This window comes from Petromyzon marinus, chromosome 19 (genome assembly GCF_048934315.1).
Source record: "Petromyzon marinus isolate PM22_M1 ecotype Great Lakes invasive population chromosome 19, UKy_Petmar_22M1.pri1.0, whole genome shotgun sequence".
Lineage (NCBI taxonomy): Eukaryota > Metazoa > Chordata > Hyperoartia > Petromyzontiformes > Petromyzontidae > Petromyzon > Petromyzon marinus.
Genome location: NC_133685.1, coordinates 332,091 through 345,195, shown reverse-complemented (window position 1 = coordinate 345,195; position 13,105 = coordinate 332,091). Strand labels below are relative to the sequence as shown.

At 51.2% G+C, this 13,105-nt stretch overlaps 1 protein-coding gene across 4 annotated transcripts in view; it reads left to right on the top strand.

The window, feature by feature from the left end:
• Positions 1–13,105, top strand: part of LOC116944002 (insulin-like growth factor 2 mRNA-binding protein 3) — a 29,074-nt gene that overhangs the window by 5,018 nt on the left and 10,951 nt on the right. The window contains exons 3-12 of one of the 4 annotated variants that reach the window (XM_032957402.2): positions 4,470–4,518; positions 5,217–5,268; positions 6,483–6,546; positions 7,456–7,869; positions 8,175–8,309; positions 8,487–8,609; positions 9,290–9,425; positions 10,099–10,218; positions 12,110–12,166; positions 12,729–12,845. In XM_032957402.2, coding sequence (XP_032813293.1) covers positions 4,470–4,518; positions 5,217–5,268; positions 6,483–6,546; positions 7,456–7,869; positions 8,175–8,309; positions 8,487–8,609; positions 9,290–9,425; positions 10,099–10,218; positions 12,110–12,166; positions 12,729–12,845 — 1,267 coding nt within the window. Of the gene's footprint in view, positions 1–4,469; positions 4,519–5,216; positions 5,269–6,482; positions 6,547–7,455; positions 7,870–8,174; positions 8,310–8,486; positions 8,610–9,289; positions 9,426–10,095; positions 10,219–12,109; positions 12,167–12,728; positions 12,846–13,105 lie in introns of all 4 variants that reach the window. The other 3 variants (XM_032957401.2, XM_032957404.2, XM_032957403.2) reach the window with 3 other exon arrangements.

The following is a 13,105-nucleotide window of genomic DNA, read 5'->3' as shown; positions in this document are numbered from 1 at the left end:
TTAATTTTTAACCCTGCATTTTTTGACAATGTGAGCCAAATGAACATTAGGATAAACCATAATTCTACTCTATTTTGATGCAATTTGGTATTTTTTCATTCATTAATCATTATGTGAAAGTTGATTTTTGCCTCGAGGTGAAGTGGCTGCACAAGTGTCGCGATCCGAGTTCGATTCCCGGCCATTGGTAACTTCGGTGGCAAGAGATAAGTCGATAAATCTTTGGCACCCCACCTTCAACCTATACTGACCAGGGTGTTGAAGTATGGTTGGACAATCCCCCATGACTGCCACGATGTTGGGAAGGCCCTCATCCAGCAGTGGATTTATTAAGAGCAGTAAGTTAATTTTTTTACAGAATATATTAAATTGAAAGTTGCTCATTGTGAAATTAAAAATTTCAAACCAGCTTACGAACCCTCTTAGTCTTAGTTAGACGATGGCACGCCATGCGGTCCACTTGCTGACGCGTGGCAAACTTTTAAAAGTTTTGAAAAATCGCGCCGTCACGTTGGCAATGTCTCTGTGAGTTGCGACTGGCTCCCGGCGAAAGCGCCCCGTGAGCCCGGCACCTCCAAGTCTTGTGGGAAGGGCTCCATTTTATTGGCCGTAGTGGCCGCCACTTGGTGCCAAGCGTGGCACACGGAAGCCATCCTCGCGACCTGGCCTCCAGGTGACCGGCGCGTGTGCTTAAGCACGCGCGCACGAACGCGAGTGCCGGTGGTTGCGCTGACAGGCCGCTGGCCAATGGGGCCGCCGCTGCCGCCGAGGCCTGGCCCTGGGCCCATGCTTGGCGGCGGTGCTGCTGCCCTCCCCCCACCCCCCTCGAGCACTTCCGCTTACGTAACGTCGTCCTCCGTGGTCACACTCTCCGTGCCGGCCCTTCGTCTCGGCTGTCGCCACTGGGGGCCCCCGGGTGAGTGGCGCTTATGGAAGCAAAAACATCTCTCGCACTCGTTACGTCCGCCGTGTTTGTCGTTGCTGCACAGCAGAGTTAGGGAAGGATGCGGCAAGTGTGATGGCAAGAGGCAGTGTGGCTACATTTGCAGCTGCAAGCGTGACCCTGGGAATGGGCATGTCTATCTAACGAGCGCCTGCCAGGATTTGCGTGGACAACTGGAGGCGCTGGCTTTTCTGCACTTTTTTTTTATAGTGGGCATGTGTCCAGTGCCCTTTTACAATGCAGTGGTGTATTCCCTGCATGCCCTTCACTTGCCAATGGAGCTGGTTTTTTGTAATTTGCACCCGAATGTCTGTTGCATCGGTGCATCTCAACACGCTATGTGTGGGGCAGCTTGGGTTGTGGAATGTCTGACATCCACTTTGCCAGTGGTTTGCATCGTGTCAGGTTGTGCAGGTGAAGCCCCCCCCACCTAGGAATGTGCCATTTAGATGGTCGGATTTAGCATTGCCGCGTTTGTTGTGGCGCTCATTGTTGGCACGGAGCTGGTTCCCGCGTGAGGTACGGAATCCTCGTTGCGTAATCTCAAACTCGTTGGACCAGAGTGAAGAGTAGCGAGCGTGGCCTGGGTGTGACCGTGCCGGGAATGCCTCCAGTCTTTGTCTGCAACAGACCTCTAAGTGACCACGCTGCTGCAGCGCCGCACTGCGCAGGCCTGAGCGTTCTGGGAAAAAAAAAAAAACCTCTCCCCCCTCGGCCACTGTAGATGTTTGGTCGGTTGCGCACATTCCAGCCACACCTGTTGACTGATTGTGTTTTCTTGTTTGACCTTTGCTTGAAGTATGGCGTGGAGGATACGTACTTGTGTGAGCTTGGTGTGGGAGCGTTAGGCCAGCCCAGCAGCTTGGGAGTTACGGCGCCTTGCCACGTCAGGAGCTGTAGGGGTGGGGCGGTGGGAGGTCCGGCTTTCTCGCGTGTGTGGGGGTGTATGTGTATAGGTGTGTGTGGGGGTTTCTGGCTAGGTGGGGAGAGCGGGTGCATGTGTGGTTGTGTGTGCGACCAAGGCGGCTGGGCGTAATGCTGGCCACATTACCCTCTCATGCGCCGTACTGGCCTTCATGGATGCTCGCTTAACAGCACTTGCCCGGACAGCCTGAAAAGACTTTACAGGAGTCTTTGTGTGTGAGTGTGCATAAGGTAAATGGGTCGGTTGGGTGTATGTGTGCATGTGTACATAGGCGGGTGTAAGTTGCGTGTTAGGATTCGCCACCTTTTACACTGTTGTTCAAACCCGGACATATTTCTCGGTCCGCCTAGATTTCTCGCAAAGCCGTGCAGTCTCGTGTAATATACTTCAAGACAACACTGGTACCAGATTTCTGTACAAATAAATTCCTGCCACCCAAAAACAGGTAACCTGGACTGACCAGGTCAAACTGAAACAGGTGGCAACACCTTGTGTTGTGGGAGGGTGTGTGTAAGGTAGTAGTGAGTGGGGTGTTGTGCAACGGTTGGCATGTTGCACTACGAACCTGGCAACCCGAATTCGATTCCCGCTCAGGCCCAACACAAGTGACGATTATCTGATTCGGTACTGGGCCTCCCGTAGGTCGACTCGGCCTCAAATGAGTACCTGGTTCGACGTGTAAAAACATTGCCACTGGAGAGACAAAGGAGGCCGGACGTGTGTGCCGTGCTGCCCTTCATATCGCGGATCTTTGTCTTTGTAAGGTTGATTTGTGGGTGAATGTGTGTGGTTGGTGCAGGCTCGCTGCCATGGAAAGCCTTGTCCGAGTAGAGCCTCATCAAAGCTGATTTGCCTTTACATAGCAATGGAAAACAACTTGAGGTGTAAATTAATAGTTACCGGGGCTTGAAACGTGAAGTTACGCATCACGTGAAGTTACGCATCACGTGTGTCGATAAGGATAATGCTATCGGGCTGCTGGCTCTGAGAGGCTGCGAGTCTCAAGGTGGGTGACAGACGCTTGTGAAGCAGAGACGGCCTTTCTTCAGTCGAGACTCGAGCCCCATTTCCCCTGCCCACTGGGAAGCAGGCAGGCTCAGTGCTGGCACCAGCCCGGGCCTAGGAACCAATGTTCCCACGGCTGTTCCGCGAGGCCAGAAATGAACCAATCGGGACCCAAACCTTGGCCTCTGGGCGATCGTTTTGACCCTGTGCCACACGCTTAGGGCTGGGCGACCCCAGATAGAGTTGTGACGTCATGAGGTCAACATAAAAGCGAGGTACACATGTCATGACGCCACAAGCTTAGTTGACTTCTCGGCGGTGTCGGCATTACAAATTGATTTAAAAAACCCAATATTTAGCGTTTGATCTTAAAGAAGTCCAGGTTAAGCATAAGCCTACATTAGGCCACAATGGACTTTTGGGAGTGTTTTTTAAACTTGGTTAAATACAGGCAAACTCTGAACCAGTTTTGACATTGTCTCATCAGCGGAGTTAGGCTTGCTCAAACCAATGCTGGTGAATTGCCTGATGTTTATAGGCAAGATGTTGATGAGAAACTAAATGTCGAAACCAGTACAGAGTTTTCTTGTTTTTAACCAATGCTGCTGAAAACGTGTGTAAAAAAAAATACTGTTATTTTCTTTGGAGAGACATATGGGAAGGCGGATCTTTGCATGTTTTTTTTAAACCTACCTTAAACTTAAAAAAAATACTTTTTAAAAACATTACTTCGCAACTTTGAACGCCCAGCTGTGGAGGGGAATATCACGGCTCATGGTGTGTGCGCGTGTGCTCATGGTGTGTGCGCGTGTGCACCCGGGCCTTGCAGCTGCTAATCCTGGGCCATTCCTGGGCCACCATGGCCCGATTCCCAACGGTCATGGAAACGAACTGTGGCGTCGTCGTTGAGCTGGCGAGCGGCGCCACGCCCAAGCACTGTGCCCCTGACGCAGGCGCCATGCGCCACTTACAGTGGAGTCTGCAGAACGCTTTGATATTTGCAGACTCTGCCTTTGTGTGTGGGGCGGTGTAATTTAGGTAAGTCTTAATCCAGCACCAAACGGTGAGCTGATTAAAGGATTAGCGTGTGTTCCGTACACAAGCACAGAGCCCCCCTCCTGTAACTTGATCTCATTCCTGCATTTGTTGGTCAGAAGGCAAGGGCTAGCAAGACCGAAGAAAAGCACAAATTCTTCTTCTGAAACTTTCTTGCCAAGCCTCTGCTCAGGTTATCGCGGTTTGATTGTTGCTGGTGGTGGTATTAGTTGGTGGTGGTGTTTTGAGGAGCAGTATTGTATTGATTAGCGCGCTGCGCTACGAACCCAGCGACCTGCGGTCGATGCAAACTCGCGACCAAGAACAGTTGTAAATATTTGAACCTGTCCTGGGAATTCCCTAAGTCGACTCAGCCTTAAATGAGTACCTGGTGCGGTGTGCAAACATCAGCACTTGAGAGACATTGGTAGTCAGGCATGGTATTGGCCACTCACCCCCTTGTGTACCGTGGCGGCCTGAGTAGGTGCTTGTAAACTGCACTTGGCCCAGCAGTCTGTTTAGGCTATATAGGGGAACTTTGTGTTTGGTGTTGTTGTGCAGGAACCGCAAGATACAAGTGTGGAACATTCCGCCCCACCTGCAATGGGAGGTGAGTCCTGTGCACTCGCTTATCAAGACCCATCCCTTGAACCCCGCGCTTTATTGCATATGGTAATGAAGTCGAAAGCATTTAAAGATGATGCCTCGCAGGCTGTGCAGGGCTGCAGGGCCGTGTTGCCGATTGCCCTTGCGGCATTGGGTCTTGTGTGTATCGACGGGAGCAGTGAGAAGGCAAGGAGGGTTGATTCTCGTGGAGTGGTGACCAAACCCCCAGCGATGGCTCCTTCGCCGCTTGTTGCAGAGGCTCGTGGTCAAAATCTGGCAGACCACCATGGTTAATACTGTGGCACGTGTTAACCGGAACTATTCGCCTTCTGCTTCACAGTTGATGTTAAATGTCCCGTGACGTGGTTTTTCGAATGAAATGCGGAGTCCAGGTGTTGGTGTCACCGGACTCGGCTACAAGGTCAAAAAAGAAACGGGCCGGAACCTACTCCGCTTTACCCTAACTCTTAGCAAGAGGCTGACCCTCTCTGTTCCTCCGCGAATGGCCTGTAGAGCTAATGGGTGCACAAACAGTGCGCGTGCGGAGCGTCGCTTGGCTGCCCGGCCATCCGGCGGTCGGGGTCGGCACGGTTTAAACGTCGAGATTTCTTAGCGTGACGGCGCCATTGTTTTAAACAGCCTCAGCCATTGTTGCCCGGCTCTGTGTGTGAGACCTCGCGATCGGTTGCTGTGTTCCGGCAGGTTCTGGATGGCTTGTTGGCCCAGTACGGCACCGTGGAGAGTTGCGATCAAGGTTAGTGCTGCCCACCCATTCCAGTGTGGTCCATCCTCACACTGAGCAGCATTGTGGCCATCCTTCATGTCATGCGTAATCATGTTTCAATTGTCTACAGTGCCGTCAATCGTGCAACGGCATCTTGAAACGCTGCGGGATGTGTAACGCGCGCAGTTTTTGCACCAAGGCGATGAAAACCACGGACAAGTGGGGGAATGCAGCCAGAAATGGCATTATACATTTCCCAAGCTCTGTGCTCCTATATTGGGATGTTTGGCCAACTCTGTTAATGAGTGTTTATACATGTGGGAGGAAATCGGAGTACCCGGAAAAAACACGCGTGCAATGGGGTTAACAATCAACCCCCGTACTTGCAGAATACAGTTGGAAATTAATCCACTTACTGTACTGCCATACTTACTGCAAGCCAGAAAGGAGATGGCGACCTCGATGCGTTTGGGTGCAGAGGTTAACAGATGTTTGTGATTCACCAATCCTCGTGTCCGTTGTCATCAGCACTATTCATTACCTTGCTGTGATGATTTGTATCGCCACCTTTTAATTGTCTTAGAGTCTCAGTGTGGCTGTGACTGTAAAGATAGCTAGGATTTCTCGAGTTGGGATTTATGCTTGAGTATGGTGGCGCGATTGATGAGTGGCAGTGTTTGTCAACATTCCACACCTCCCAAATGTTCATCCAGTAATGGAGTGGTTGTGGAGAATATGGAGGAGATTCAAATAATGGGGAGTGTGCTCATGGCCAACTCTGGTTTGCCAGCAGAGGGCTCACAAGGTAATGTTGCTCAGTCGAGCAACATTACCTTTTCATTGGCTTGCGTTAGTAATGCTGTGTGAAACTGCCAGGCCTATTCCTCCATTCAAAGCTCCGGCTCTTCTTGGCCACAGTTACGCCCTCTTTTCTATAAAATAGACCCTATTTTGCAGGAATTCTTGCACCGGCATGAGACATTTAGGCTGGCCTGTCTATGATCCATCATGGGTTTAACCCAACTGGATCACATTTTGAAGAGTTTGGAGATCCTTGAAAGATCTGACAACAGTCCCATCATTGGGCTCCTCTGGCAGGTGAGGCCATGTAGCCCTCATGTCCAACAACTGCTTGCGTATTTGTGAGTGTAGGTCTGTGTGTGTGGCAGTTGTTTGTGTGATGACGTGTGCTGTTTGCTGCGATGTGATGGTGATATTGATAGCGATGATGGTGTCCGTTGCAGTTGCAACGGAGAGTGAGACGGCGGTTGTCAACGTAACGTACGGCACCAAGGAGGAAGCCAAGGAGTGCGTGACACCCGCTGCATCCGCACACACCGCCCATGCAGCTTTCCAACATTAATTTGTTAATGCATGTCGGCGAATATCAACCTTCAAAACATTTACATACACACCATACGTACACACATCAAAGACAAACATCCCCCGTATAGTCTTTAACAGGTTGTTGGGGGCAAGCGCTGTTAGCTAGCACCTATAATGGCCAGCACGGCACACGAGAGGGCTGGGTGGCCAGCACCACTCTCGACCTTTTGTCTCCACAGTGGCGATGTTTACACATCGCAGCAGATACTTATTTTAGGCTGAATCGACCTCTGGGAGGCCCAGATCCGGTTCAGATGATCGTCACCAGTGTTGGCCCTGAGTGGGGATCGAACTCAGGCGCTGGGTTCATAGTGCAGTGATACGCGCATCCCCATACGTGTGTACACAAACACTCGTGAGCTTTATATCCAGGTAAGACCCAATTGAGAGAAACATGGCCTTCACAACAGAGACCTGGAGATGCAAGGATTCACAGTACAGACAATTAGCATCATGAAATATGTGATTGTGTGCGTGCGTATGTGGAGTAAAAGTGTGTATTCAGCAGCCTCGGCACATCATGCACAAACCCCCATCAGCAGTTCCTGAAGAATGGAATTGGATCACCGTCGAAATAAAGTTGAACTAAATAAGATCGACTGCTGCTGCTGTCAGACGGTCACTTTCGCTCATTTTATTTTATGGTAACCTAAGATGACCATAATATGCATCTTCAAGCCCTCGTGCACACACAGCCAAATGAAGGTAACAATACGAATTCTAACGAAGGGTGCGGAAACGTCGAATTCTGGAAAACAAACACTTTGTTAAAAAATAAACCAATACTCTTTAGGTTACTAATATTCCTGCGGATGAAATATTTTTACCCAGGGCTGTGGAAAAGCTGAACGGGCACGAGCTGGACAGCTATGCACTCAAGGTGTCATACATCCCGGATGAGGCCGCCAGCAGCCAGGACCCGGAGCTGTCGCAGAACGGCAGCTCCCAGCAGCGTAAGCGCGTGAGCCGACGCGGGGGCCGCGGGGGCAGCAGCGGGCCCGGCGGCCGCCAGTCCGATCGTCCGGCGGGCGGAGGCGGCGCCCCCGGAGGAGCCACCTACTATGGAACCGGCAGCGGGAGAGGGGGTGGCCCCAGGCGCAGACCCCTGATGGACTCGGAGGGGGCCGGCCGCCAGCCTCCGCACACGCTGCCGCTGAGGATGCTGGTGCCCAGCCAGTACGTGGGCGCCGTCATCGGAAAGGAGGGTGCCACCATCCGCAGCATCACGCAGCAGACCCAGTCCAAGTGAGCCCACTTTTAACTGTGGTCTTAGCACCGCACATCAGTACCCGCACCAGTTGCATCTGAAATTATTTTTTTTACGATTGATGCACCCACAGTATTAATCAGGCACATGCGCTACTGAGCTAAGCGCTCATTCCGGGTAACTGAGAGTACGGATAGCCGGGGGTTTTGCTGCTCGCCACTCCAGTGTAAGCCGCTCTGGATTTTGTTGGCTTGTGTGCATGTTGAACTTTCGCACCGTACGGAGTTAACTGTGCTAATAGGAGGCGCTTGCATTTTCTTGTGTGTGCATGCGGTACCTGCAGGGTGGACGTGCATCGCAAGGAAATGCTGGGCTCGGCTGAGAAGCCCGTGACGATCCAGGCGAGCCCTGACGGACGCTCGGCCGCTTGTCGCTTGATCCTCGAGCTGCTCCAGAAGGAGGCACACGACACCGGAGAGTGAGTGGTGACTCACGGCCGCCGGGGGTCTTCTGGTTTGCACGCACTCGGTAGAATTAAAATTGCAGCAGTCGATGCGGGAAGCGCGTTACTGATCGGCGGCGCGTTGACTCTGCGTGCGTGTGCTTCTGCGTGCGTGTGTGTTTCTGCTGTATCCGTTGCTGTGCCACGCTGCAGTGTCGAAGATATCCCACTCAAGATCCTGGCTCACAACAACTTTGTGGGGCGTCTTATCGGCAAGGAGGGCAAGAACCTGAAGAAAGTGGAGCAGGACACGGGCACCAAGATCACCATTTCCCCGTACGCCACCACACCTCCCACGGGCCCCAAACCTCACGATTATATCTCATAATGGCAGTGCCATTTAACTTTGTTCACGCTGCTAACAAAGACAAAGATCACTCGGGTAGCCTCGACAGATTGTTGGGGCAAGTGCTTTAGCGAGTAGCACCTACGAATGCCGACACATCACACGGGCAGAGATAGGTGGCGTGGGTGTGGGCGAGTGTAAGGGAGGACTACTATCTCCTCTGTTGATAGTATACACAAATGTGGGGAGCTGCCTTCACTCTCATTTGACGGGAGGATGTAGGTGAAGCTGTTTGTTTTGTCGGTAGATAACACGTTAATGATGTAGTTTCATTACAGTCGCAATTTGTAATTGGTCAGGTGGCCCAACCATAGATTGAGCCGTGCGCAATCCAAATGTTGGAGAGTTCAGGGCTGCTAAAATGAGTCTACTTTGTGGGGAAGTTGTCCTATAGAGAGACTTGCCTCATCCATAGGAATGTGGAATTTCAACCGCGAGCTCAGGAATGTAAAAAGCAGATGAGCACCACCTGACTGCTCGTTTGAGCAGCAAATTTATCTCATCAAAATCGCGTACCTCACCATAATTGGTAGATTGTATCTGAATTACGTTCCCGGCATTGACACGTGTGATCTGACTGTGTTGGCTATGTGGGCGCTGCTGGCCACAGGCTGCAGGATGTGACCATGTACAATCCGGAGCGTACCATCACCGTGCGAGGCAGCGTGGAAGCCTGTGGCCGTGCCGAGGAGGAGATCATGCGGCGACTGCAGGAGGCGCACGAGACCGACTACAGCTCCATGAACGTGAGAGCGCCGCCCTCGCACGTCCGACCAGCCGGCGCCATGCACTCACGCACACATCCGACTTGCTGGCTCCTTGACGTGAAACGAGTCGTAATTATTACATTCAAAGATCATATTTTTTACCAATTTCCAACGAAGGAAGAAAGCGGAAATGCATGAGCTCTGTCCGCCTTTCTGGGGGATCATGGTAACTCTCGTAAACATCATGCAACATTCACGAAACTGAATATAAAGTTGTGTTGCTATTAGAGACTTTCCCTAGAAAACAATGAACGCCATTCTGAGATTGAAAAAGAACTTGACGATAAATAAAACCAACGCGGAATGGGATAAGCCTTTACGGCCAAGGTGGTGACGTCCCCTGACACCTCCCCGTGTCACGATTGCGTGACCTCCATCTCGCAACGCGTGATGTAATTTAATCGCGCGCCGTGCGTGTCTTGCTCATACTTTGAGTTGCCACCAAGCAGAAAACGATTTGCTCCCTCGGAACTTCCTGTCTGGGATCGCCACTGCTGATCAGCTCACAGTGTGAGCTATTTCTGCCGAGGGAAGCGCAGAGTCTTCTCGTCTCTCTTGCCGTGGTGTGGTTTCTGTGGCCCTGCGTGCTTTGAGCACGCAGTGTTTCTTTATGATGCTCCACCCGTGTTGTCGGGGCTATGTTCTGCAGCAGCAAGCCAACATGCTGCCCGGACTGAACCTGAACGCCGTGGGGCTGTTCCCGCCGGGGATGCCCGGTGCGACGTCCTCCCTGGGGGCCTACGGCACCTCCTCGGCCTACATGCCCCTGCTGGTGAGCCGACATCCCTCTCACGCCAGTAGCAGCAGCCTCACGTGTGTGCCGAACTTGATACAAGCCAGGGGTTCTCGGTACGAGGTCATTGATGTGCTTCAATACACAAATGATACCCTTCCTTTCCATATCTGTCTCTCCATATAAAAAGTAAAAAGTGTTTTTTAACACATCCCATAAGCCACATGGCCTTCTCCGGTACATGATTCAGCAGCATTGGTTCAAAACCCGGACACTGGACTGGTTTCGACTGTCATTTTTTCATCAGCAGTCCGGCTCACTTGAACCAATGCTGGCAAACTATTAGATGTTTAAATCAAATCTGTAAATCACGAATATATTCATCACAACAGAACAATAATGCAGGCCGGAAGCAAGTGGATTTATCAACACATTGGTGTGCGTTGCACATGCAAAAGTTCTCTGACCACCAGCTCATAAGAACTGTGTGGCTATTTCCTCGTTCAGAACACCAACTCGAAGAGTTGAGAAAATGTGGTCGTCCTAACGAGCAGCAATGCGACGGTCACGACTGGAACTAGTTTCAACTTCATTAGAACTCATCAGTACAGTACAGTCATCAATGTTGTCTGATAGGATGTGTAAAAAATACTTTAATTTGTGTATGTGTACGAACAGATATAGAAAGAGAGGCGTGGCATCTGCTTATTTACATTGGTACTGGCATTCTTCATAACGACACGAATATTTTGTGTTGTGTATCGAGAGATGATTGTGGACAACAGCAATGCGATTACGTGAGCGCCACAAACCGTGCAACAGTGGGTTGCAGTTTCTAATGTAGAAATGTCATCAACAGCTTCACACAGATCTTGGCCAATTATATTTAGCAGCACTTTCCATATCAGAGGAAGCTTGAGTTCCAGGAGCAAATTCATGCATAGGAGGGGATATCCACACAGATGGGTTCACAAACACACTTCCCGTGTTACCAGCTGCTGGCCACCTCGCAGTCCAGGGAGTTTGGATGTTTTACAATTCCCTACAAGGAGCTGACAACATCCGCAACAAAGTGCTGGATTACAGGCATGCACCTCCACCAAGTCCGTTATGGGGCCCTGCAAGTACGCTGCCCTCAAGTGGACAGACATGTAACACAGGCAGTTTCGGCCAGATGTGCGCGCGGTGGGAACCCGTGTCCTGGGCTGGGCAAGCTCACGAGGCCCTGACAGCCAAAGCGACGTTGTGGTGCAGGCCTGGGCCTTTAATGGCCGGTACAGAGCACTTCCTGCTTGTACATTAGCGTCATGTGTTTGGGGTTCTTTTTTCAGCAGAAACAGCAAGATTCATTCACAGAGATGCACGGAGAGACAGAAAGAAAACACGTGGATTAGATAATATATGAAAGGTTATATACATAATCTGAGTGTTAGGGAGAAGTAAACAAATGATTTGGTGATGCTGAATTGGCAGTGGTGCAGAAGTACAAATAACAAAAACTTAACACGCTTGCCAATAACATCGTTGCTCTGAAAGGAAATGGACATGTGAGGTGACATTTTAACAAGTGTTTTTTCGGTTTTTAGTAAGATAAAAAGAGAAGGTTGGCTTGGGCAGAACACGCCACTAAAAGGGATGATGACTGATGGCCAAGAATATAATAGTGGAGTGGCAACCAGGGGTTGGCAACGCATCCGAGCGGACATCAACCAAGGAGATGGATCCATGACATCGACTTGTGTGCAGGTGCTGATTGGATTTTTACATCGCAGGATTGTGCAAGTTGGCGACAACTTGGGACTGCTGCTGCGACTGCTGCAGCGTGGCTTTCTGCACTGCATGCCTTCTCTGTCCGTGTGTCTCACTCGGGTGTTGTGTCTGTTCATGGTCCTGTGTCTGTCCCTGTCGGCCTCGCCTCCTCTACGCCCAGGGCCCCTCTCCGTACGCCCACCCAGGCGCCCCCCACGGCATGTCCTCTCAGCCCTCTGTGAGTCCTCGATCCTGCCGCGTTCACTAGGGCGCCGCCGCATTTTCTCAGTTTATTTTTAGATTTTGCTAATCAACGCACACCGACAGCCAATCAAAACTGAAGCATATTGAGATATTTAACAAGGGGTTATGGACAAAGGGAGATAATGGCAGCACTCCTGGATCTCTTGAGTCCCCAGAAATGATTATCAGGAAGGCAGAAAGCCACCCCTACATGACAACGAGTTACTGATTTAAAATCCGGTTCTTGTCTGTTTCTGCACCTTAACGATTCTGGACTTTCCTGCACTTTGATCCATTTCTCCACCATGTCGATGCCGCACTCTTCAGTGCAATATGAATCTGCTCCTTACCTAAAGGGTTCTTCTCAACTTCCCAAAGCATCAGCTTGTCCTGCATCTTCACCACAACAATGCCTCCTGCTTCTTCGCGCCCCTCGACTGTTCCAACGCTGATGTGACGTTACCCATCGTGTCGCGTGCGCGATGACCCCTAACCCGCCTGTACCTGTACCGCCCGCTTCCCCGCTCTGATCCCTGACATTGCCGGCCACCGCACAGTCCAGCGAGCAGGAGACGGTGTACCTGTTTGTGCCGACGCAGTCCGTGGGCGCCATCATTGGCCGCAAGGGGCAGAACATTCAGCAGATCTCGCGCTACGCCAGCGCCTCCATCCGGGTAAGCGGCCTTAAACTGGGCACTAACTAGGTCACCTGTCACTAACCTCACCTGGGAAACTCAGACATTTGCTTCCACTGTCGTGCAGTATGAAGCCGGTTTCTGTCACCCTTTTACAGCTGGTCCTGTCTGTTATCAGAATTCAGAGGGGACCCATAGAGATGGCTGCCTCCTGTGGCCGCTCGCAATATTATTTTACGCGTGAAAATCTAGGCATTGTTTGCAGCTGCGTGCACATCACGATGTCTGCTGCTGCCACC